The sequence below is a fragment of the Pyxicephalus adspersus genome, chromosome 2 (genome assembly GCF_032062135.1).
Source record: "Pyxicephalus adspersus chromosome 2, UCB_Pads_2.0, whole genome shotgun sequence".
NCBI classification, from domain to species: Eukaryota; Metazoa; Chordata; class Amphibia; order Anura; family Pyxicephalidae; genus Pyxicephalus; species Pyxicephalus adspersus.
Window position 1 is genome coordinate 107,802,776 of NC_092859.1, and position 27,817 is coordinate 107,830,592.

General features: G+C 37.1%; 1 protein-coding gene across 2 annotated transcripts in view; it reads left to right on the top strand.

Moving 5' to 3' along the window:
* FRMD4A (FERM domain containing 4A) overlaps positions 1 to 27,817 on the top strand; it is a 51,684-nt gene that overhangs the window by 15,784 nt on the left and 8,083 nt on the right. Inside the window, exons 1-12 of one of the 2 annotated variants that reach the window (XM_072401759.1) lie at positions 1,819 to 2,093; positions 2,215 to 2,291; positions 4,400 to 4,538; positions 7,177 to 7,318; positions 14,007 to 14,140; positions 16,277 to 16,399; positions 19,313 to 19,541; positions 20,368 to 20,424; positions 20,888 to 21,125; positions 21,595 to 21,759; positions 22,061 to 22,920; positions 27,428 to 27,524. In XM_072401759.1, coding sequence (XP_072257860.1) covers positions 4,491 to 4,538; positions 7,177 to 7,318; positions 14,007 to 14,140; positions 16,277 to 16,399; positions 19,313 to 19,541; positions 20,368 to 20,424; positions 20,888 to 21,125; positions 21,595 to 21,759; positions 22,061 to 22,920; positions 27,428 to 27,524 — 2,093 coding nt within the window. In that variant the 5' untranslated portion in view covers positions 1,819 to 2,093; positions 2,215 to 2,291; positions 4,400 to 4,490. Of the gene's footprint in view, positions 1 to 1,818; positions 2,094 to 2,214; positions 2,292 to 4,399; positions 4,539 to 7,176; positions 7,319 to 14,006; positions 14,141 to 16,276; positions 16,400 to 19,312; positions 19,542 to 20,367; positions 20,425 to 20,887; positions 21,126 to 21,594; positions 21,760 to 22,060; positions 22,921 to 27,427; positions 27,525 to 27,817 lie in introns of those variants that run through there. The other variant, XM_072401757.1, reaches the window with a different exon arrangement.

Below are 27,817 nucleotides of genomic sequence, written 5' to 3' on the forward strand. Positions count from 1 at the left end.
AGCTTATCTTAGGAAGCTTTTGTAAGCATTCCCTTTCTTTATTATGCATCGCCAGCCTCTTTAAAACAAGCACACCATAGCATTAGAGAGTATATGGAATTTTAGTGAAACCATTGATCCTGTGCTTGGTATGCTTAGTAAACAAACTCTATTGTGGCTTTAGTGAAGGTATCACATTTTGTCACATAGCCAAAGTATCTTGGGCTTTTCCATTTTGTTCATTAAAGATGTTGACTAAACAGGAAAAAGACTGACCATCTTCCTCTGAAAAGTGGATCTATTGCCTCAGGTTTCTGCATCTACGGCTGAGACAATAACAGGAAAAGATTGAGAGATATTTACCGCAGTAACAATTCTGTGTTAGCAAAAACAGTTCATCTGTTTATGTCTGTCCAGTAATTCAGTCCTTGTGCTCAACTTCGAGACATAGGCATCAGTCTGGTACTTGTCCCTCGAATATTTACTCACTGGTAGGTGTTGAAATTAGGTAAAGACACAGAAAAATGCAATGTTATGAACATTGGGTCCTATAAAATGGAATTTTATAAATTCTACATAAATGATGAAATAAGACATGAAGGTTCTACTGTGCATTGTGCTGGTTAAATTGGTTGGCTTTTTGACTTGTTTTGCCATAACCTTCACAGTTTTACTTCTAATATGCCATACTGAGAATAAACAGTGTGCATAGCCAACACTTAGCTTTTTAGTTTTGGGGTAGAGTAGGTAATAGAATAAAAGCCCTATTAGTTTATTTTTTGAGATTTCCCTTTACTTTGTGTCCAAAAGACACTTCAGGAAGTGAGAGGAAATCTCCACTCAAGACTAGATACAAACCTAGCATTTTTGGGGACAGATTAACAAACAGGCGTTAGACACACAACACCCATTCTGTTCTATGAAGGGAGGAGGACGAGCCAGCAGCACCATGCTGATTTCACCTTGCAATTTTCTATAGTGAAGATTCATAAATATTACCCAGACTGGTATAATATTGTATTTTAGCAGACTTGTTAGGTAGGCAATCCTTAATATATAACAAGGTTATTACTTGATACATATGTGTACTAATAAATAAGTCCTAAAAATTATCCATGATGCATTACAATGCATTTTTACTGCAATAAAAATTGTCCCATTGCATAAAACATATACATATAACAAAATGATCTCACTTGTACTTTCACACATCCCTTGGCTCAGGTCATCTGTTGATGTGTTCTAAACCTACTATTTAGTTACATTTGTATCTTATTTTGACTTGTACTGCTGTATTTGTTACTTTGTATACACATTACAAAATATTTTCTGAAACTTCTTAAATATTTGAAAAGTTCTTGATTATATATCATGCTAGTTAGTGTATGTAGCTGCAAACAATGAGAGATGTTTTGTGATTGCCTGTTGCTTTACAGCAAAACAGCTATAAAAATTATATAAAACACAGTAAAAAAAACTACATTACAGTTCTTCTAAGATGGGGAAAGTGTTTTCTTTTAAAAGTAAAGGATATTTGTAGTGAAAAGAGAGACAGAGAAGTTTAGATCCCAAAGAGGGACTGTCCTTCCAGGACCATGGAAGGCTATAATAAAGTATTAACATGCTGCCTTCCATGAAATGCAGATCAGGATTGTACAAAGTACAAAACGCCATATCATAGCACTACCTGGGTCATGTTAAATTACCACCTTTAAACTTTTATGTCCTGCTTTTTTTTTTATGCATCAGCCTGCTAACTGCAAAGTGATGCTGGAATATTTGGAGAAGGGTTTTCACAAGCTCACATTGTTATCTCATGTTGCCTTGCCTTGAATTAAGGTCAGCCCTCAGCCCCCGCCCTCTCTTGGTTTTTTAGAAGCTGCTTCAAGCAATAGTGCTTGTCAGGGACTATTACACATTAGTGGGCAGGAAGTGGCTGTTCCAATAGGAGGCAGGGGAATATGAATTCCTTACCATTCCACCACAGTGCAAGGAGGAAGCTGCATTTACAGATGGCTACTGCTTACTGCTGAGAGTTTCTTCTTTCTCTTACTTGGAAAAAAGGAATTTGTGATCTGCAAATGAACCGAGAGGCATACAGATAAGGCAGGCTTGTACGTTTACATTAAAAGTCTGCAGACTGTGGAATATTGGAGGATCTGTTACTGTTTGGATAATTCTTATAACTGATTCTGGTGCTGGATGGAAGCTGATCCCTGCTCTGTTCTTGTCTAGATCTTTCAGTGGAGACAGCTGGAAAATCTTTACTTTAGAGAAAAGAAGTTCTCGGTGGAAGTTCATGATCCTCGCAGGTAAGTGCGATGTACTATCATTTATTATTTTTTATTCATTCATTATTTTTTTGTTAAATCAGATTGATTTTGTGACACCTTATGCATTGTGAATGTCACGAATGATAATGAAAAGTTCTGTGGCAGATTCTCATCAGCAGGAATGTTCTTGTAAAAATTTTTTACTGATTGCTATGGCAAACAAAGTGGCGTGACTAGTCGTGGAGTTACCATTATCCTTTGGACTCGATCAGCACAGCAGTATAACCTCTGCCCTATACACACCTACAGTAAAAGTTCATTCATATTCTGGCTTTCCCCACCACCTCCCTAGAATATTAAACCGATCACAACTAAACACAACCCAGATTTATTGGCACAAGAGTCACCGTGGTTTTTTGTGATGTTGTGAAATAATTATAGCAAATTGTTAAAAGAGATCTTTGTTTATTGTTTTATTAGTTTAATTTTGCTTGTGTTCTATTAGTTGCTGCAAATCATTGAAAGGCATTATAGACTTTACAGTTTGTGAAATACTTGCATGTAAACATGAGACATGACAATATTCCATTCATTGTAAAAACTACAAAAAAGTAAATTTGTTTATTCTGCTTTCTTGTATCATTTTATAAAGCAGGTTAGAGAATTAAAGATGAAATTTGATTGGTGATATCTACTTTTGATAAATCACTCCTGCCATAGGCATGCTTGTTGACTAGAGATGAGTAGATCACAGGGAACATTGTCAGAAGCTGTGTTTTCCATGATTTTTGGGGCATATAAATGAAATGTGTATGGTACATTATACTGTTATTATAGACTAGCCTATATGGACATCTTTATGATCTTTCTTTTCTAGTAAGGCACAGCACACATGTGATATTTGGCACTTTGCATGCCAGCGTAGGCAATTCTTGACATTTTATTGTAAGTGACTAAAGCATTGTATGAGTATGTGTATGGTAAACAAGGAGCTGTAAAGAAGTTTTATTGTTAAATTAGGTGGGGCTATTCAGGGGCTCTCCTTGTCATCACCATACAAAGGATACAGAGAAGGCTTGATCTGACAATTCCGACAAGTTGCAGAAACCTGTTCAGCTGACTTTTGCCATTAGTTCTTGTAATCCCAAGTCACGCCAAGTTCCGTACAAAGACTGGAGGTCTGTGTAGTGTTCAGTTTCTAAACAAGTCCTGCACCTATCTTTATTTCACCCCTAGGCCAATGTATACATATTTTCGCTGTTCAACTTTAGTGTCTGTGCCATGTAAAATGTTGTGGTTCCAGATGCAGAATTTGAATAGTTGCTGGTATGATGATTTCTATGGTATGTGCAATATTTCATGAGGTGTCCCATCATACTTAATTATGAATGATAACTACTTAATAACTGTGAATGCCAATGATAGAAAAGTTTGTATAGGGAAATGTATTATGGATATATTGGTAGGATGCATGAGTATTGTGTTGTACTATACAGTTGTCAAAAGATTCAGTTGTGATTAGATGTGGACAGCCAGCGGCTATCCAGGGAGTTGCAGAACTACAAATCCCAGCATGATCTGTCAAAGGCTGACATGATTGTATAGTATGTAGTTATTGCAGGAGGCTGACAAGCACAAGATATAGCTGAAACTTTTTTAAAGCAGCTGATAGACACAACACTCATCATGTGTTCTGACACCCAATATTATCACAATGAGCAAACCATGTGAAGTATGATCGGACTGTGTAAACAATAAAAGGCAGGCAGCCATTTGCCAGTGTTTACTGCAGCAGGGATTATCTATCAGAGTAGGGGGCAATGTATAAAGCTCAGATTTCACTAAATTGCCTGTAGCAAATTGGTTGCTAATAGTTACTGCACTTTGCCTTAACCCATCATCACCGCTCTGTTAAATCAACACTGCAACATTTCTTTTTTTTCTAAAGACCAGCCGGGTTTGTTTCTGCCAATTTGCCATTACCAAATATAGGTTAACAAGTGACCAATTTGATTATGTGGCTGCTCTGGCCGTTACAGGATGTAAGCCATGTCTGCTCAGCACAGTTGTAAACTGATTTATACTTCCTGCCCTTGTGTCTGTGTTATGTGTCCAGAGGAAATCACAGCTCATTTCTCCCCACACAGGGCATCTGTTACCAGGAGGACATTTGGTCATGGAGGGATCGCTGTGCACACGTGGTACGCGTGTCCCGCTCTCATAAAGTCCATTTGGGCTATGGCCATTAGCCAACATCAGTTCTATCTGGATAGGAAACAAAGCAAGGTAAGGCATGCATGAAATGGTTTATATTCCCATTACGTTTCCTGTTAATGCTGCCTAGTAGCCATTATATCATCAGACAATAATGAAAGGACCACTAGGTCAAATATTTTGTGGTCACTCGTGACAACTTAGAGATTAATGTTCCCATTTGCAGCCAGTCAATATCAGTTAACTTCTGCTATGACCGTGTACCATCATATCCGGCACCAAGAAGAACTTTATTTATTGATATTTCTTCCTTTCATCAGCTGCCTGCATTACATTCATATTTTTGTGTATGTGGCTGTGATTCAGTACAAACCCAAAGTATCAATACAGTATGAATAAACAATAATGAGATGCCTAATAATACATTAGTATTTAAACAATGCTGTCAGTAGATGTGACTGGTATGAACACCTCCTGTACTGTTCTAGGAATAGTGCTACCAACATCTATAACTGAGATTCAAACCAAGAATCTTAGGTATGTCAAGCTGCCACTTAAATCAGATGACAGTTTACCTTCCAAGAATGAGGTTGTGCTCCAAAGTTGTGCTCCAAGCCCATTGATACATATGGGTAGGTGATTGAGTTTAAAGTCTTCCTTTTTTGCAATAAATAAATCAGTGAGATTACTAATTACATATCAGTCATGTATAACTACATTGGTTATTTACCGTTGGTCTTGCACGGTACAGGCTCCCCTATTGTAGTTAAAATGTTTACGCTGATTTCCTTTCTGATGACAATCAACATTGTCCGGCTCTTTTCTCTACAGCTCTACTGTATGTTGTCAATATTTTTTATTAATTTAATTTGAGTTATTTTATTATGTGTTGGAAATACCTTACACCCCCTTCATAAAGGCATTTCCACTGCTCCTCCCTAGAACCGCCACTGACTACTCAGATAGGGTGCTGTGATGTTTTCGGGAAAATATGTGCAGCACCCTGCTGGCCCTCCCACCAGCAATGATCTGATGATGATGATATCACATGGTATGAAACAAGGGATATTATGAAAACAGAACCATTTTAATTCGTAGAATGTTTAGGGAGGATTGGGGAAGGGGGTCAAGGAAGGCAAAATATAAGAAAAAAACAGAACAATATTATTTAGTATAATGTTCAGGGAGGATTGGGGGAGGGGGGGGTCAAGGAAGGAAGAAAAAGACGTAACTCTTTTCTTTTTCATTGGAGTAAAACATATTTAAAACCTCAATCCCCAACTTTAATTCTATAGAGCCCTTTAGTAGTTCCTTCAAATATGACATGCGATTTACTCAAATCTTGTATAGCTTGTGTGTGTATTTTATACAATTCAGTGTATTTAAATTTGTAATATTGGCAGGAAGCTCAGCTGTGGATCCCAACATGTGTGAAACGTCCTATTGATTGATATATTTCATATATAGCTGGCCAGTTCTTTGAAGGCAAACCTCTGACTAGAAACATCATCAATGGTTTAAATTCTGCTTAAAGGCATGACTTTGAAGAGGGGGTATGGGGAGGGAAGAGGCACTAGAAATATGTGACAGATCCATCTTTGTGCTATCAATCAAACAGACAGTATGTGGGTGTACAACTCATGGCATTCTTATACTTACTGTACTTCCTCATGTTTTCTTCAGCATGTCAGTTCATGAATCTATTCTGTACATTTCTTCAATTTCTCCAGTGTAAAAGATATTATATGAGTATATTTTCCTTTATAATCCACTCTTCTTGCCCATGTATTGCGTGTATTTGATTGTGATGTCATCATGGCGCATAATAGAGAAGATCATTTTTTCATAAATGGTCAATACTGCTTGTCTTTTAACTGCTGAAACTGGAACAAATACTATAAACATCAGGAAGTTTACTATATCATTATTATTTTCTTTATTTGTGTATCCTCCCATGACACAGCACAATAAAAAAAACACAAAAGCACATAGGGCAAGAAAATTGGTCCTTGTCTTAGAGGAGTAAAGCTGCGTACACTTGCAATTTTTGTCGTTGGAAAGGATCTTTCACGATCCTTTCCAACGACAAGGGAGTGCACAATGCATGAACGGTGCTGTACATACAGCACCGTTCTGCTCTATGGAGAGGGGAGGGGGAGAGCGACGGAGCGGCACCCTGCTGCGCGCTCTCCCCTTCCCTTTCATTAGGATCGGCTGTCGTCCATCGTCCGTGGATCCAGCAGGTCGGTCGTCCGGACGATGGACGACACAGACTGTACACACGGCAGATTTTCGCCCGATAATTGGCCGATGCCGATTATCGGGCGATAAAAATCTGACGTGTGTACGTAGCTTAAGAGATGTCAGATCAGCATTCATTGGTAAAAATACTTGTACCCAGTAAAAGGTAGGGAAATAGGTCCAACAATTCAGGCAGTGGGCCTCATTTATTAAAGTTCTCCAGTCTCAGAGACCTTTAATAAATCTGGCCCTATGTACCATAGGGATTCCAGAACTGTATGAGTTTTCTACACTGAACTGCAAGCACTGGCCATACAAGTTGGGTTGAAGTCTATGGATTTACCAGTGTGTTTTGGGTTGTTGGAAGAACCCACACCAATATGGGGAAAATGCCATTTGGATGCTAAATATTTTGTCTTATTATGTGTTTATGCTTAATAATTATTGTCTCCACTCTCTCAACCCACAGTCTAAAATACATGCTGCCAGGAGTCTGAGTGAGATTGCCATAGACCTTACAGAGACGGGAACTTTAAAGACTTCAAAACTTGCCAATATGGGAAGCAAAGGGAAAATCATCAGTGGAAGCAGCGGTAGCCTGTTGTCATCAGGTAAGACTTGAATAATTGTTTAGGAGTAGCTGGGTGTACTCCACTTCACTTATTCCACTTCTTGTTAGACCCATCTAATGCTTGGATTGGATCTGTTGTGTGCAGCCTGTAATTTAAGGGAACTTTTGAGAACAGTAATGCAGGAGCTGCCATGTTCTACTTCTTTCTTTATCTTTGGAGCTGTCTTCTTAATGCTTTCTATACTACCTAGTAAGCCATTGACCTGCTAAGCAGGGAGTCAGTGAAGTCTAAAATTTTGTCATTCATGCTTGAATAATGTCTCTAAATTACTGGGTAGTAAAGGCATGGGTAATATGGTGCTTTGTACTGTACACCTTCAAATAAATTCCCCAGTATTGGTTTCTCTATATCTGTCCCCCCAGGTTTCCTATAGGCTTCTCATATTTTGCATGGGTATCGTGGGTACAGTTAAGAGACTGTGCAAGCTCAATTGCCTTGCTTCCATATATGGTCCAGCTGCCGCACAATGCCAGTTCTTGTGTCAAAACACTGCAATATGTTTTTCATATTCACACTAGTTGCCACAGAAATAGCACAGCATAGAGCCGTACTGCTTTGCCATGTATTTTTATGTCTGCATAGAGATCCTTAGAGCACAATAAACAGAATTGTAATTGCTTATGTGGATGAACACTCTGCAAAAGCAGAAGTTTATCAGTGTAACCAATCATTTACTTACATACTGACTAAAACGCATTATATTCTCGTTCTCCCAGAAACTGGTTTTCTCTGAACTTACAGTAATTGTTTATCCTTACATGACAATGTTCATGATCTCCAAGGAAGTAAAATAAGGAAATTCATGCATTAATTGTGCGTTACTAATCAAATGTCCTGAGTTCAGCAGTTCACTTGTAAGATCCTTATGGAGGCAGACTTCTTCCTGCCTGAGCTCAGGGCAGATGAATGTTACACTCTGGGCAGCTGGAGGAGTAAAAACTAAAGTTATTTCAAGCTTCTAGTTTTCCCTTATGCACCTTTTGTTGTTTGGCAGTATTTGAAGGACTTTTTCAAACATTGAACTCTGGCGGAAGTTGAAATACCAATGCAACCTGCTTTGACAGGGAGAGAATACTAAGTAAATATCAATAAAAAAGTAATCTTTGATTGGTAAGGTTTTAGTATAATAACAGTTCAAAGAGACCATGCCCACATTTGGCAAGGTTTAGTAATTTCACGTACCCAATCTGTCAAAGATCTACTAAAACGATTAAAAAAGATACAGAACATTTTGATGCAGAAAAGAGGACACTATAAGTAAATATTTTTCAGGTTAGACATAGGTAATTACTAGAATATGCTGTTCATAGTGGTATGGTGTCTTTATGTGTGAATATTCAGACAGATTCCTATTAGTAACTGGTTCTCTTGAAAGACTATGGGCCTGATTTATTAAAGCTCTCCAAGGCTGGAGAGGATACACTTTTATCAGTTAAGCTGGGTGATCCAGCAAACCTGGAATGGATTTCTCATAAGCAATTTCCTATTTGTTAGAAAATGTTTTCAATCCTGGACCAGATCCATTCCAGGTTTGCCGGATCTTCAATGATAAAAGTGTATCGTCTCTAGCCTTGGAGAGCTTTATTAAATCAGGTCCAATGTATTTGGTTGTTTGGGTATCCATTTATTACTGATTGTACATTTTACTGCTAAGAACAGCTAAAGGAATGTTCAATATTAGTTGTACATTACAACCAGCTACATTTCAGCATTCATTTCACTAAAGGATGCCAGTGAGGGAAATTTTACAGAACAAATTGCATCTGTCATATGTTCTTGAGGAAATAACTGTGACTTATCTCAGAATCTGATGAATATTTTTAGACATAAAGCTGTTATTGTGATGAACATTTCATCCAGTCAGTACTCCAATGTACAAGCCAAAAAAATCAAAGCAACAGTGACTGTGTTAAAGGAATTGTTAGCTGGGCAAAGACAGGTTTGTTTTGTTCTGATGTAGTCATATAATAGTCGGTGACCAGCACCACTGTGCACTTTGGGGAGGCCTTATCACCAAGTCCAGTGCCATATCCTCCATTTTTATCATCCACATACCTTTTCCTGGGTCATAATGGCTTTTTATAGTAAACAAAGGCGTGTGTGTTGTTCTCATTTGAAAGTTCATTGCTATTTATCTGCCAAGCGAGACATTTCCACCCATTGTTACAAAGGCATTACAGCGACACAACATATTTTCCCTGCTATAACACTGAAATCTGTGCTGCAGTTGTATAAATAGGAATGATTGGTGCATATATCTTTCAGCTCTGAACATTTTGTTTGACACACAGATGTTTCCCTTCTAACCTTTATCCAAAATGTAACCAAAGGGTGACATATCCAGTCTACATCTAAATACTCAACAACATAGCAATTAGAATGTGATTCAAGTCAATTCTTCTAAACCAGCTTTTCTCACCTTTATTAATATGGCGGAATTTAAATACTTGTCTGCTAACCTCTGCTATGTTTACCGTATTCACAGCTCACAGTACATTAGTGTGCTGAAGAATGCCTCTTACATTGCTGGGCATTGGGAGGAATGTCACTCTTACCGATAGTCAAAATGAGAACTGAGAAGAACAATAAGCATTGCTCATTGTTCGAGGAAGTCATCAGAAACTCGGTTCTAAACCATGTATTTTTTAGCGGCTTTTCTCTTAGATGTTTCAATACTTTTTTCTTAAAATCAGATGCTGTTAAAGGAACCTGTGATGAGCAAAACTTGAAGCTTATATTAATGAGCTATATTTGCATCATACCAGTTGTCTTGCTTTACCATTTTGCTGCAATACTTTCAAGGGACTGACCTGGATAAGTTATACACTTTTTTAAATTACTTTTTTACTGTGCATAACTTTGCTGGTTCATAACTTAAAGTTAAGCTAACATTGACTAAAAGCTTTGGAATCTGAGCTTTATGTATGTACAGTAAATATTAAAAAGGTGTTTTGTAATTTCTGTATTTCCCTGCAAGTACATACACGCTTTGCATACGCATTCCTCTAAGGTATAAGATTCTGTCTAAAAGATACAATTCAACAGATGTATTTTAATTCAATATATATATATATATATATATATATATATATATGCTCCATAGAAACCTGTACATGTCTAGGTATAGTTTGGGTATTGTATATCTTTTGTCATTATACTGTCCAACAGAAAACAGTTAAAGTCTTTATATTTTTACTTGCATTTTATGCTCTTCATTGGAAATGGATAGAATATATCTCTGTCATTGGGAATAACTCATCAAGACGGATGTGAGCGCGTGTGTATCCTGTGATGAGCTCCCAAGGGTCCTGTAGATGATAGAGTCCATTGTCTGCTGTGGTCTATTAGGATATCCTATTTGTTGTTCCGGAATATTGGATCATGTCTGCTGCTGTCTTATTTTTTCAGCTTGAGTTGTTTTGTAAGGCATTTTTAATGCATTAATAATTCCACACCTGCAGTGTAACTATTTACAGTATATCTATGGAAAAGATTGTCATAACTGCTAGCACGGTATTGAGGTAAAGGCTAATAATTTCCTTATTTACTTAGTAGAAATAGTGAATATTGTTATTCTCTGAAGGTATTTTGCCCAAGGTTAAACCAGATGTTTTGATTTCCGTGTTCCCTGAAATGACGTATTGTTTTTGGGGGTTTTATTCACCACAAGTTTCTAAAATCAATGCTTTCTTTTGTTGTTGATCGTGTTTATAGCGTGAAAGAAACAAAACAATCAAAGAGCACTACTTTCATAATCCAGTGTTGTTGTTCCCTGGTATTGTGACCAGATCCAATAATAGTTTTAAAAACTGTATATTGATTGGCGGAAATAAGCAAAAGATTTGCAGAATGTTGGGCTGCTTTACAGTTTATGGGATGCTAGAACTGAGGATCTACATATATACATCTAGGGGAGATAGTTTAGTTTCCTGAGCCATATCTTATAAAAGGATTGTGATTGAAGGCATCTGGAACAGTATCTCAATATGGTGTCAACATTCCACATGTGGCATGTGAAACATTAATGGCCTCAGTTAATGTTGTTCAAAACATTCTGATACATTTTTATGAAAATCATAACATGCATTTTATCCATTGAGGTCAAATGAAATGGTGTTTAGAAAATGACTTTAAGTTTTTAAGAGTATGCTTTATTAATACAGGTTTAAAGCCTATGCATGTAATAGGTATCATTGATATAGTATAAATAATATCTCCCATGAGGTTGTCTAATGTTCACATGGCCAATGGCACCCAACCGTATTTACTGCCAGATGTATCCCATGTACTGGAAACTACTGTTTGACCTTTTTCAGGAGTTATTCAGATATGTTATCATATACCACCGAGATAACATGCTACTGAATGATTTCTGTTTTTTTGTGATTCTATATTGGTATTACTGTTATGCTGTTTTATTGTTTTTTGTTACCACTTTGAGGTGATGAAAAGACTTATAGAAATCCCAGCACAGAATAACCATCATTATAAGCTGATGAAATAAACTTTCTGTTCCAGCTTTCTTCATCTTCTGGAGATAACCTCAACAGTGCAATGTTCCCACTCAATTTGTCCAAATCTCAACTGCTGATAGATTACCAAGTAAAAAATAGCTCATTCTGGCACCAGCTTGAGTTGTAGCACTTGTGTATCTACTAGCAGTGATACCATGGTGTGGATTTAACAGATGTCTGGAGAACTTGGCAGAAGATCAGGTGATCTAGAAGGTTATGAACTAGTGGGAGCCAACACTCTTTTTTGTGTTCTGTAACTGTTTTATAAACAATTGCTGTTTTTGACCGCGGCAGCTGTGTTGGACAGATATATTTTTATATTTCTTTATTGTAAGGGGTATTTACAAAATGTATGGCAGTTCTACTATGTTGTGCTAAAAAATTCTTAAGCTATTTTAAAAGGAGATCAGTGTATGTGGATATGTGTACAAATAGGAAATTTGATAATTCATTTTACAATTTAAAACTGATCCTAAATAAAGAGTAGTTTTTTTCCCATCCTTGGTTCCCCATGTATTCTGCACTGCCTTTTTCTTCCAGTGTCTAATTTTCTTTGTCTGTTAAAACTATTTCAAAATTTATTGTAGAGAATCTAGGTATTCTGACTTATGTTGAATGGTCCCTAAACAATTAATGCCTTACACGTGTGACTGTATTTCTAATTGTAACAAGACAGGCGTGGGCAGGAGTAATGAAAGTGAACAGGCTGTTCCTATTGCCTGGGGCCTTTGCACGTTACAACATGATACTTTTTCAGTTAATTTGAAGTAATCATGGGTACTTTGTCATGACCTTTCAATATTCTGTTTCTGTAGAAACAAAAACCTTCTCATTTTATGCTTATCTAATGCTTTAGTGTGGTTACTCTGAAGGTCGGTATCCATATTGATGGATATGTAACGACATGTATGGATGTACACAGCTGGTGCTTTATATATTTTGTTTGATCATTTTGACATGTTTCATGGCAGATTCATAAAGTCAAATAAAAGCTGTGAAAAATATGATAAATCATAGCAATCAGAATTAAGTGTGCTGTAACTATAAGTATATATTCTGGTCCAGGTCACTCTAGCCAGGTACCAACCTGCCACCATGTTAGCACTACTCTTGATGTATATACATTGACTTTGTATACCTCTTAACTTGTGCTTTCTACCCTATCATACCCTAGAATGTAGGCTTGTGCATAAACAGACCTGTATATGATATGCTAGGTTCATTTGTGCAGTAACTGTATTATTCTCACTGGCCCTGATTTATTAAAGCTCCCAAAGACTGGGATAAACTATCATTGGAAAACCTGGGTGATCCAGCAAACCCAGAATAGATCTGGCCCAGGGATGAAAACATTACAAACTAATAACAAAAGTTATTTGATAAACTAAGCTTTTTCTGTATCTCCTTCATTACTTTTTCTGTAATATGTATTGTGTATAGTACAGCTCCACTACGATGATGTTATATAATTCAATAATAAAATCATAATGATAGTGTCGTCAGATGACCATAATATTCAAATCTGAAACACATTCCATTTCATATATTGCCTTTTACAAAATAGTTATTTGCATTGCTTTAGATTGTGTAATTTATAAGCCAGAACAAAATGTTTGAGTAGGTGAATGTGTTAAAACATGCCATTATAATTCTGAAATTAAAAATGGTTTCTGGGATCAAAGCTGACCCTGATGACTTAGTGTTTTCTGATCATCTACAGCTAGTAATAAAATGTGATGATTTTATAAAATAATTAGTTCTGGATTGTTAATACTTTAGAAATAATATCACAATGAGAATGCTCCAACATAATGCCTAAACATGTATATTACGTGACAACTGACCAAAACTCACCTAACTAGTCCATGAAAAAGTAACTTTGAGGGACTGAAATGATGTAATTTAATTTCACTTTCCCTTTATCGTAATAAAAAATTGGTGTTAAACTTGTCATGGATAAATACCCAGGTGCTGTTTTCTAATCAGTGGGAAATGAGCATATAATTGTGTAAGAAGGATCATGTCAGCTATGCTATGTCCCATGCGGTTACATATGGAAGGCTGCTGGTTTCTCAATGAAATTGTTGTATGGAGGCCCCAGATGTAGAGGCTGTTGTCAGCTGGCTATAGTGTAATGGTTTGTTTGTTGACAGGTTCCCAAGAGTCGGACAGTTCACAGTCTGCCAAGAAAGACATGCTGGCTGCACTGAAATCCAGGCAGGAAGCTCTGGAGGAGACGCTACGCCAACGGCTGGAGGAGCTGAAGAAACTTTGTCTACGAGAAGCGGTAAAGATAGCACATTTCCTCCTGCATTTTCTGTTGTAGACAGAACATAAATGTGAATCATGCCAGATTCATGCCACTGCTCTTCATTTTTAGCATTATATATACAGTACAGTTATTTTGCATAGTAGTGAAGACCGATCATGACAGATTGGTCAAACATTGCTCACAATCTGAAAATGTTCCTTCTGTATTCTTTAGAAATATAGAAATATTTACTGGAGTAAGTGTGGCGAATCATCAATAGAATGAAAAGTACCTAATTGCTAATGTTTACAAAACTGTGAAAATCTCTCTCAATCACAGTTTCCCTGCTAGGAATTCTAGGAATCACAATAATTTCCTGTGAGAGCTCTTTGGAAGCAAGGATTAAGGTGTGGGAGGAAAGCTGAGCACTCTAAAAGCAGTCAATGAAGAGGGACAACACCATAACAAAAAGAATGATGTTGGTTACAGAGAACGGTTTCTATGACAAACTTTACTGTATTATATTACTGATACATTTTTTTCACTAATGGTGGCCAACTGCCCATGTTTTATGCTGCTAAGACAATGCATTATAATGCGCCAACCTTGCCAAGTCATCCAGTTAAATATTTTGATCAGGAAGACATTAGTGAAAAAGGAAAGAGGACTTTCCCCAAGGTATCTATGTAGCATGAACAATGTTTATATAAGTATATTTATCTTGGTATTGGGTTATCTGAAATTAATATTGAGCAAGCTGTGTTTGGTAAAACATTTGAGCCCCTACTGGGACATCTATATTAATATTCACTCTGCTATTGTAAATTGTATTTTGGAGCCATAGTACTTAGAACCTGGGGACTGGGGATATTTATATCTCTCTTTAAAATCAATTGTTTTTATTAGCACTTGGTACTGGAAGGTTCACCATAAAGAATGTTAGACTGCACTAGGCAATGTCATTTATAGTGAGGTATGCCCGCTGAATATTATAGAGTAAGTCTAGATAAATGTAAACGATTGACACTTTTTGCAATTAAATGGTCATTAAAATACTTTCAACCTATATTTAAAGAACATTTGTTCTTATTAGTTTTTATGATAAGCCTCCTATAATTGCAGCATATTAGGTTCATACTAGAACAGGAAAGGCAGCACTAGGAGGCTTTTATCATGCGGAGCATTCTGTACATTTAGTCATTTGTTGATTGGATGAGAAAGCAGATAGTTGATTTTATCACTGAGCTAGTTTTACTTAACTATCCAATCTCAGTCTTCTCCAGGCTGTACTTGTTTGACAGGCAGTCACAAAGAAGTCAGACGTTGCATAGTGTTTGGCACAAGTTTCTGGTTCAGAAACTCGTTGAGCAGAATTTTGGCAGATAACACTGTTCACACATATGTATTCCTTCTGTGCATTTAGCTGTCTTCCTACTCCAAAAGGTAATGGCCCTAGACCTCTCTTGTTTATAACACTTCAAAAATGCTCAGTGCCAGGGCCCAGGTACACACAAGTTAAACGCTTCAGAAAATATTCAAAGTACATCTATAACAAGATAAATATGGTGTCTGATATTTATGGTTGCTTGGTTATGTTCTAAGCTCTAAATTTAAAATACAAATTTCTCGACCGTTTTACTTGTCCCGGGTCAGTGGCTTAAAGAAAAAATTGTTATGACAGCCAAGCAATTAGCATTTCAGAAAAAAATAGATCAGAAAGGGCACACTGAATGTTTTTTGTAATATGCTTTCTCTTTTAATTGCCTATCAAAATGAAAAACAATGTAGCAGAGCTCATCTTCTGATAACATCCTTGTGTAAACACACACACTATCTCCAATTTAGGTTGAGTCTAATTACATTTACTATGTGTACTGAGGAATTTGGGAAGATATCAGGGCACCTGGTAAAATCCTTCACAAAAGCAGAAAACAAGCACAAACCCTGTACACCCCTATCTGCTCTTATACCTTTATAGATAGAAATAAAGGGAAGCATTCATTATAGTTCATTTTTACAAAATACTTTGTTTCTATAGTGAGTTTAAACAATGTAAAATATTTGCTAAGTAAGCCTAACCAGGGAAGGCAGCATTATTTATTTCTTTAAATAACCACATGGTAGCATAGCAAAATAGCTTACTAAGTAAAGGCTTGTTATTGTGTTTTGCAGGAACTTACAGGCAAGCTGCCAAGAGAATATCCATTAGATCCGGGAGAGGAGCCGCCTACTGTTCGAAGGCGGATAGGAACATCCTTTAAATTGGATGAAGAGAAACTTCTTGCAAAAGGAGAGGTGAGCCATTTATTGGCAGCTTGCACAGCTGTGATGGAATTTTACAAAATATATTAACTTTTGGATATAATTGCTTTGTTTTCTTACATGATAATGAAATGTAGCATGTAAGGTATGCTAGAGTAGACATAAGTGGTGCTTAAGTCAACTAATAAACTAGAAAGTTGACACTAGGCCCAAAGGTTTATTTTTTCAGTGCCCTAAACAAATAACCAGATAAGGCTTTGATTGTTAAGAACTGTGGTCGACAGGTTATCCTGAGTTACTACACTTTCCTATCTTTAACATGGATTTATGCTAAGTACACATTGGCAATTACTATCACCCAAAACATTATGTGGATATTGTCCCAGGTGGGATTTAAAGAGCAGTTCTGTTCTAAAGCTAGGAGAGTGGGAGGATGAGCCTAAGCATCTTCTCTGTTTTTCTACAAAGGAATAACAATAGAGGTCATAAATGGACCATCATTAGTAGTTTAACACTAAGGACTTCTCATTGATGTTGGGGGACACTTGTAATTACTTTAGGATTTGCTGGAGATTATCACAAATTATCTCTTCCAAAAAAATGCAAACAATATTACTTGTAATGATCCCACAATGGGAAATTGAAATATACAGTAGTTGTAGGGAATAACATGTCATTGCTTCTCTTTGTATTTCCTTACTATATTAGCCTGACAGTTTTATGTGCTGATTGCTAACTGGAATATTTACCTGCATATACTAACATAATGTATATAGCAAAATGGTTTGTGAAAAGTGTCTACTGAAGTCAGATACCATACAATAAGACTTTTAATATTTAGATACTAAATATTTAGATGTAGCACAAGAAATACAGCAGATATGTATTTAAGAATACTAACTTTCCTAGCTATTCTTCTATTAAATGCTGTAATTTTTTTTGTTCTTTGATTTTTTGATAAATTATTTTGAGTGTTCATTTGGGGTCATAGATGAAGGCCACTATTTAACAGCCATGACCACAATTTATTTGAAGAATGAAAGACATGTAACAACAAAAGGATGAGTTTCTGCAGCTTGGGAACATCTTGCCCAGTGTATATTTATCCATGTCCTGGGTGTGCATTACATTAAATCTGTGACACCCGGTGCCTGGCTATGGTATGCAGGACCACAGCTGTGAGGGTCTCGTATTACCAGATATGGTGACACTGTGTTATCTTAAAGAGAAATATGTCTTGTAAAAGCCATTCACCAGGTCAGATTTTTTTTGCTCCACGAGATGAGTCAGTGGGAAGCAATGCTGGATCAATAAATGCTTCTAAATCAGAACAGGAGCTCCAGACTTTGCTTTTGTTATCTCAAAATCAAAGCTGAATAAACATAAAAGAAATTCTGATTAAGAACATACTAATACTATGGCTTGGAGTTGTGCTTGTGTGTCATATTAAGTAAGCGCTGCTCTCTCATTCTTCCAGCCCTCTCTTGGTCAAAGCAATGAACCATGGCTGTAAAAACAGCTTAAGCAGCTTTTAGGACAGAAATATGCCGAAATTCCATTGTCTGCTGTGACTTATGAGCCTCCAGACATTTCTGCCATTGTTTGGTTTCCTGCATCTCCCACCAATTAATCAGGTTTAGTCATGTCAAATGGGCAAATAATGTTTTGATACAGCCAGGTTTTATCAACATTCTCACGCATTTTGTTGATTATAGAACCAACAATTTACAGAAGCAAAAACTTAAATGTTAAAGTTGTATTTTTTTTCCCAATGGACAGGAAAATTGCACTGTTATTTTGACAATTTTCACTTCAAACAGATTTTTAAGTTGATTGAGCTAATTTGAGCATTTTTATAAGTGTATTGTATTGTTTTGTATTAATTAAATACATACAACCATATTTAAACAAGAAATAGTGTGGCCCTGCGTGGAGACAAGGGGTCTTGAATACTATAAGATAGGAGTCAGGAGAAGATAGACCTTCAAGGGAGAACCTGGGTGATCAAGCAAACCTTGAAAAGATTTCATAATTATTTGCTAAACATGTTACATCCTGGACCAGATTCATCCCAGGTTTGCTGGATCAGCCAGATCCTCCCATGATGGTGTATGTTCTTCAGGCTTGGAGAACTTTAATAAATCAGACCCAGAATATCCAGGCTACAGACCTCCCAACAGCCCCCCATTGCCATATAATTTGTACTTAATGTTAGATCTGCACTTGTCCTGTGAAAAGTTTGGCAGTTTCAGCTGCAATATTTGTATTGTAAAATAATCCATATTGTATGGTAAAATCCAGTTGGTGCCAACAAAAATACACATAGTAAGTGTTTGGAGCTGTGATATCAGGTTCAAACATCTCAAAATTGGTATCTGAGATGCTAAAACCACACTGGGCGATTCAAACCATAGGTGTAAAATATACATTTTGCAGTGTTTTATAAGGAAACCACATTACAGTACAGTACAATGTTTATACTATTCTTGTTCCCCCAGCTCACTATTTGGGTGTTCATAAAGGCTTACATGAGTAAGAGCAGCTTAAGGTATTTAAAATCTGCTGGTTCAACACTTTGAACATAACCTGAAATTAAAAGAGCTTTTAGTCCTATTTCAGTTAGGAGATGAAGGAAACCATTAGTAAGTTATGACAGAGTTGTGGTTAAACAAATCATGGAGGGATGTATCATCGTCATCCTAGCAGCCCAAGAATACTTCAGAGCTCAGCTTCTGGGTGGTTCTTTCACTAAGCAAAATAATAAGGCACAGGGATTTTACAAATCCCATAATCATGTAAAATTGCTCGATCAGAAATCCCTTGATCAGCTATCCCTTGACCAATAAAGTGGCAAAGTATTGGCCTCAGTCTGTTGTATGCTTGTATCAGTTGTCCTTGCACTGTATGTTGGTTGAACAGTAAGTAAAATCAGGAATCTCATTCCAGGAAGAGGAGCTGGAACGTCTCGAGAGAGAATTTGCCATTCAGTCGCAGATTACAGAGGCAGCTCGGCGCTTAGCCAGTGACCCTCATGTAAGTAAAAAGCTGAAGAAACAGAGAAAAACCTCATACCTCAATGCTCTGAAGAAACTACAGGAAATTGAGAACTCCATTAATGAGTACCGCATCAAGTCTGGCAAAAAGCCCACCCAGAGAGCATCTTTAATCATAGATGGTGAGATATGTTTTCTATTTCTATTTTTAGAGTACAATATTAAAATGAGTTCTGTTTTGCTTTTATACATACCAATAAATAAAAATTCTTTACTATGGTTACAGAACACGATAGACCTAATTCACAAAGCTAATGCACCAGATGAGTATCCTTAAAGAGTAATTATACAATGGGGTTGATGTTGAGGTGCACTTCTTCCTTCAGAAGAGGAAAAGCAATGTCAAAGCAAAATCACTTTCAGGAAGTGCACCTCAATCCACTGCAGCCCCACGCAAATACATGTGCGAAATGGTTCCCAACTGTTCCCTTCAGTGAAATAGTGCACCGTTGACCCTGCATTAAAAGACCAAAGTTCCTGCCATTTCTTCTGCTATATATATATATATATATATATTTTATAGTAGCAGAACTAAGCAGGTGACAGCGTCCTGGAAGGAATGGGTGGCCCAGGCACTCCTCCCTTTTTTCCAATGGGGATGTCACCTGCCCAATAACAATAAAAAGGATTCAGGTCTTTGAGACTACAGGAAGTTGCAAACTGAGGCCAGGTGGCTCAGGTGAAGAGGCTGTCTAGCCTGTATAGACCCACAGAGATGTGTTTGTATAACTTATAAAATAGACATATTGGGTGACTGTTATCTTCTTTACCATCCAATAAAATTTGAAACATAGGATCACATGGCTAAAAAAGAAGTGGTGTTTAATCTTTGTGAATTGAGGATATTGAACCCCTTAAAAATCCTGTTTTCCGAACAGTAAAACTTTGCACACTTTATACATATGTAGCAGGTATAACGCAATAAAACTCTTTTTTCTTTTTTCATAGAAGCAAACCTGGGCAGTGAAGACAGCTCACTCTCGGATGCACTGGTACTAGAAGATGGTATGTATTTTACACTGATACTTTGATTTAGAATTTCCTTTTCAGTCACAATAGTACATAGTTTACTGTGTTTGCTGTACATCTTACAAGTATTAAGTGTAATTAACTTGTGTCGGAGAAATTAATATAGAATATTACCTTAGTATATGGAATATTTCGGTCTACAACCATATTTATTTCAGAACTGAGCAGTGAACACATTGACTTTAGGCATATGGCGTAATGGATTTCATTTGCATAGCCGTTGTGCAATGAGCAAATTCACAATAAGACCCCACCAACATTACCCCATAGATACAGATATACTGCCTCTTGCATAAACAATATTACATTTTTAGAGGATTGAATATGCCATTAAACATATATGTTTTTAGCCCTTGGATGTCCATTGCTGTTTCATACTTTTATAGTCCAAAATAATGTGAACTATTTACTATTATTTTGATTTTTACTTTATACCTAGATGATTCCCAGGCTCCTAGCATCCTGTCACCTATGCAGTCCCCTCATAAAGGCCTGCCACCAAGACCACCATCACATGGCAGACCGCACCCTCCTCAATCATTGGATGGACTGAGACAGTTGCACTATCAGAGAAATGACTATGACAAGTCGCCAATAAAACCCAAAATGTGGAGTGAATCTTCTTTAGATGAACCTTATGAAAAAGTGAAGAAACGGTCAACACACAGTCATTCCAGGTATCTGGTAGTCTATTAGCAGTCTTCTACACTTGTGTGCCTGTATACTGTTGTATACTTCAGGAGTATTAGATTCTCAAGTCAGACTTTATGCACATGATTTAGATAGCAATGCTTTTGTGCTCTGCTGCTCACTAGGCTTTTTTAAAAGCACTAATTCATACTAAATATTCTCCAATAGTTCAAATACACAATACATCTTATGTCAATCTTTTCTGTTTTATTTGCTTGGTAAGCAGTGGAACAGAACTGATATATTTAGCACTGAATATATTGAAATAAAAAATAAACTTGCCTAAAGCTAAATGTTCCCTATGGTGCACTAATTGTCCAGGATGTTATGCAGTTATTTCAAAATCAATATCACTAGATGAATGTGCAAAGCACCCATGGGTAACTTTGCTTTTAATACAAAATGGTAGTTATACAGTTACCACTTCCTCTACTAATGGGCTTATTTCCATTTCAGTAACCACAAACGGTTCCCCAGTACAGGGAGCTGCTCAGAAGCTGGCGGGAGTAACTCTCTACAGAACAGTCCAATCCGGACTCTTCCTCACTGGAACTCCCAGTCCAGCATGCCATCCACACCAGATCTGCGAATACGAAGTCCACATTATGTCCATTCAACCAGGTAAAATATATTGTCCAAATGATTCTCCTCTCTCACATTTTATTTGCAATAATCCCAATCATATTGTTCTGTTTGTAATAATCTATTAAAGTTCCAATGACTGAAACGTATTCCTAAGTCTTTCCAGTGCAAATCAAACAAAAAAGGTTAGGTTAATAATTTCCTATCAAACAAAGTTGTCACTATTTATAGCTATGGGGATGTCAGTAGAACTTTTTGCAGTTACAAAATGAAGTTTAACATTTTATATGTACTTCTCCATGTTTTTTGTTAAGATATTGGTTTTATGCTATGTTTAAAGATCGGTGGATATCAGTCCTACAAGACTTCACAGCTTGGCACAGCACTTTAGGCACCGCAGTTCTAGTTTGGAGTCACAAGGAAAACTGTTGGGCTCTGAAAATGAGACTGGGAGTCCAGATTTCTACACTCCAAGGACTCGTAGCAGTAATGGTTCTGACCCTATGGATGATTGTTCCTCTTGTACTAGCCATTCCAGTTCTGAACACTATTACCCAGCCCAGATGAACCCTAAGTATTCAACGCTGGCTGAGGATTCCCCATCCAAAGCCAGGGAACGCCAGAGACACAGACATAAACCTAATGGAAACCTTGTATCCTCCAATTCAGGGAGCATGCCCAACCTGGCTGCCAGGAATGGAACCGGACACCATGGTGTATATTTGCATAGTCAGAGCCAACCTTCATCACAATACAGGATCAAAGAGTATCCATTATACATTGAAGGAAGCTCCACTCCTGTTGTTGTGCGGAGTCTAGAAAACGATCAAGAGGGACATTACAGCGTTAAAGCACAATTTAAAACATCAAACTCCTATACTGCAGGAGGGATGTATAAAGAGAACTGGCATGGGGATGACACTGTGGACTCTGTGAGGCTTACACCTTCTCGTTCTCAGATTGTAAGGACTCCGTCACTTGGGAGAGAAGGCCAGGAGAAAGGTTCAGGCAGAACTGTGGTGTCTGATGAGTTGCGACAGTGGTACCACAGGTCCACCTCATCTCATAAGGAGCACAATAGACTTTCACATACTAGTTCCAACTCCTCAGACAGTGGCTCTCAATATAGCACATCTCAAAGCACCTACGTGGCACATAGCAGGGTAACAAGGATGCCTCCAGTGTGTAAAGCAACAACAGGTAAGGAATATTTAGAAAGGTTCCTATTGATATAATGTGGTATTGCTCTGCTGGACTTTCTGGCACCATGCATTAGAGTCTCTTATGTAAAATGCAGTTCACTTGAACTGCTAGTCTATGTAGTATTTACATAAATCAAATCGTTGTGTTATGATCATTTCAAGATTGTATGAATAAATTGACTATTAAGAAATATTTTGTAACCATTCTAGAAGTGGCTGCACCACAAAAGATTCTTTATCAAGTGGCTTTTATTTCAATAGGTAGAAATATGTTGTTTCTGGATAAGGAACTAAAACTCGAATAGGGTTTGCTGATATTGCTGTCAGAACTCAACAATTGTAGGAAAAGTATTGCTTTATTATTACCTGTTTATCATTCATACCTGCTTACCTTCTAAATGATGATAGTTGATGTGGGCACCCGATAGCTGACATCTGCAGTATATTACCTTTTCTGTTTTTAGTTATCGATGGTGCAGGACAGGTTGCATGAAAGTGAATGTAAACACTCTTCTTTTTGGTCTCCTTTTGTTATGCCTTTGATTCATCCTGCCAAAAATCCAATGCTGCCCTATGTACTCCTAAAGTGAAATCTTAAGCAGTGTTATCAGTACTACTACAGTGTGTGTGTATAAATACAATATCGAGAGAGAAAGAGATTGATTTGTTTGTTCTTCAACATCTCCCTCCCTGTTCTTTGCAAATGTTACAAATGTCATAATGCAACTTTTAATAAGCCTTGCACCACTTTAACAACTGTCTGTCACGCCATAAAGAAGTGCTCTGGTGCTTAGCAATAATGCTTCATAGCAAATTACAATTTGCTGTTAATTAGGATGTTTTGTTGTTAGGATAGCGTTACATTGTGAGAAACTCCAAACGGTTTTCTCCCCCTGCATCTCCTCTTATTTTCGCCAGTTTTTCTCAGTGGGTGGTCTACTCTTTGCAGGGTGGAGAATATGAGGCAAATCTCTCTACACTTCATACAATGTATAGCGGGTAGACAGGATGTTCTCAGCCTGCTGGCTCATAACCATACAGATGTTCCTATGATCCTTTGTACTTTATTTTCCCTTGTATTAAATATTGTTCACTGATCTTATTTTTCTGTTAGGTTTCATTTTGTGTAGTTTTAGCTAATGCAGAGAGGTAGAACAAAAAAAATTATTATTATACTCCATTTTCCTGTATAGGTTTATGTCCATTATTGATAGTGGGATTTGTATTGCTGCTGGTGACCCCATTGTGGAATTTTGACATTTTCAGTACTGAGGAGCATTGCACACAAAAGTGGTACTGCTGGAAGGAAGGGAGGCAGGATAGCCTTATAGCACATAACAATAAATTGTGGTTGCTACTACAAGAAGAAAGATTTCCCCAGTATGGTTGATGATGTCACTTGGAAAGAAAGTAAAAAAAAAGATCTCTGCAACCATTCCAAAATTAAATACTCGAAGTCTGGCTGGGAGTTCTCTTTGACCCCGACGGTAGCTTTGTCTAATGTTCACTTTAGTTTTGCTTACAGTTTGATTGTTTTGTAGTAAACACTCAGATTATGTCTGTGTAATGGTAATGTGAGGTTATAGAGCACTACAAACATGCTTCATTTATTCTAAATTAGTAAGAAGATATAAATGTACAACTGAATACATTTGTTCTAATATATTTTATTCAAGCACAGGCCTAGATATTGTTTGATATGTTCTGTCATTAAAAGGATTTCATCAGCATATCGAATTTCTTCGAAATGAAAGGCTCATGTGGTGCTTTTTTTGCTGTGGTCTTTCAAAGTTTGCCCAGAGCCAACACATGAATGTTAATGAAGTCTTATTGTAACACAAAACTTTATAAGTACCGTTTCCATGGCAACCCTTGTGTCAGTTTGTCTGGCTGAATGACTCCAGGAATGCATTGGTCAGAGAGTGTAGAATGTGTGCTGGTCATGGTATGATTGTACCGGCTTATCACTGGGGGATGAGGAACTCTTCTTCTCTTTGCACTGCAATCCTTCATAAGACATTTTAGGGGATTGCAACTTTTATTTGACATTGCAATATTAAATCACCTGCTTGTTCTTTGGTTCCTATCCAGGTTTTTATTACACCAGTGAATGTGTTTATTTATTTATTTGCCCAGGAATATAAAGCATGATCACTCTAAATATAATGTCTCATGCACCGGACTGATTAGTTCCGATGTAACCTGTTTTTACACGTTTGCTCTCGTAACATAATATTTGACAGCTTGGAAAGGGTCCATCAGTGAAGAAAAAGTTGTTTTAGATCTTTTGTTACAAATATTCAGCCAATGCACTCGCTGACTACACATTTACTAAATATATAGTGAAATGGCCGGAACATAATCCATATGCATCATCACATATGGCCACATCTTTTCTCCTTGGCTTGATATGCACCTGGATTTGGCCTTTACTATAGATGGGCTTAGGTTACAAGTTGGGTCTCCTAAGGCCAAATAAAAAAAAATAGTATTTGTTTTTATTTCTTGAAAGAGCAGTCTACAAGTGTGTTGGCTGGCTGAGCCAGAAAGTGCAGTAACAGATGGACCTGGCAGCTGGTCAATAATAGTGTGTAGGATAAATCTGTACAGCAGCTAGCAAGAAATGCCTTTACATCAACATTCTAAGTTAAAATGAATCAGCATGTTCATGGTACTAATAAATGCTGATAGAACCTTTTCTCCATCAGATGTTCATTTCCAAGCTTCTTCACGACAATGTGAATTTAAATGTGAATATTGCTGAGAATAAGTCACTGGAAGAAGGTGCTGTGTGTGGCAGTGCTCCAGTGTTTTAGTCTGGGGTTCATTGGGAACCCACAACAACCCACAACAATAAATCGATTTTAATGTAACCATTTTTCCTAACTAGTGCTGACTGTAACTAATAATAACTTAAATATATTTTTATTAAATATTTAAATATATTTGTTTGCCCATACTCAGCAGACCTTAATCGATTGTGGGTATTTCAATGAACCATTTGAGTTTGTTCAAGTAGTGATTCTCGAAAGCTTGTCTTGAACAACAGAGCAATTTCTCTAGCTACAATACTAAACAGTGCAGCCATCATCTAATGAATTATGATGGAACTAGTTTATGTGTTTAGACCTATGATGATAGTTTTCAATGTGTCCATTACAATATTTTATACTCCATGCTAGCATTCCAGATGTGCCCTTTTACCTTAAGGGAGCATATGTTTCCTGTAAGGAAATTGGGCTTTAAGATTACTGGGAAATAGTGCAAGTGATGTGTGAAGTAAGACCTATAGGTCCCAGTCTTAATTAGGAGGATGAACTGTAAATTACATATTAATCATTTTGGAATTTCAAATGGAATTTCAAATTTTGGAGTTTAAAATTCTGTATTTTTATAATGGAGAAAAGTGCATGGCCGTTCAAAGAGAAGATACATTCATCTTGTTTTTGGTCTTTGAACCAACAAATAAAATCTTACAACAGGATGTATAATATTAGGAAGCTCTACTTGAGTATTTTATAATAAGAGCAAAACACTTGAGAATGTCAAGGCCACCTTGTAGAACATTTATGTATCATACTATTCATGTTCATGTGTTAACACCCAAGGCAGGAGTATCTGTTCCATTGTGTTGCCTGAGGAAGCACTGAATTACCATGGCAGACTTTGATTGCTGTGACTGACCCAATCATAATCCTAGCTATCCTTTTCACTATGGATTTTAGGATTCCAAATTGCGGATTATGCACCGCTTGTTTGGTGGACAATGCTTATGAAAATAGATAAGAGACCTTTGAGGAAGAGGGGTACCACAAAAAAGCATTGTGGATTTGCAGATGTAGTGTGCCATGCACTAAACTCAGTTCATCATAAAGATGACTAGAGGTCTGCAGGCACAGTCATCACAGATTGGGTGCAAACATGGGTATATAAAGTGTACATTGTTCCAGAGAACACTCCTAATTGGTGGAGAGGCCAGTCATGTGAGTGAATAGTTATTAAAGTAGACTTTTCTTCTTCATATTTTTTTTTTTAAAATGAAGCTTAAAGAGGTTTTACCCCAATGTGCAGGGTGGGGTTTTATTTATCTTTTTAAGAAGCAATTTGATTGGGGTACAGGTCCCACTACTTTATACATGAGCCACTTAAGTGTCTCTGTAACAGAACATGTTGGTGCCGTATTAATAAAAGTGGAGTAAACTAAAGCATATATCATGTTATATTTTTCTTGCAGTCCATATAAATATAAATCTCATCATACATTTGTGTATAAATACAATTTATTTATATTTTGTATTGTATGTCATGGTCAAAAGTGTTGTTTTGATAAGTGGTTCTTTCTTTGATTGTGTCTGCACTAACCTTGGATTTGCATCTCAGATCAAAGCCTTCTTTAATGTGACTCATAGTGAATGGAATGTGATTGTTAGACTATATCTGCTTTCATGTTATGACATTAGCGGCATAGTCTGACCTCCTAACTTTTGTTTGTGCTTATATCACAGCTGCCTTACCCCATGGTCAGAGAAGTTCAACGCCTTGTAGCGATCTAACTGCCACACCTCCTAGCAGCCCTCACCACATTTTAACCTGGCAGACTGGGTAAGTCTTTTTGCCTAATTGCATATTAGCATTCCACTGTTAACTACCTGCCTTTTCATCAAAGGAAATTACATGAGCATTCCATACCATCTTTGTTTGTCAGACAATAACATCATGGAGCGTGTAAACAGACCTCTAAGAGGTTGGAATGAGAGGAATGTTGATAGGAGATCTTTAATAAAGTGAGTCTAAGAAAATAATTGTGGCAGCTGCCATTTCATACTTGTTTAATAAAGGTACAATCATGGCTCACTAGTAGTAGTTAGTCACATTCAACTGGGCATGCTCTTGTA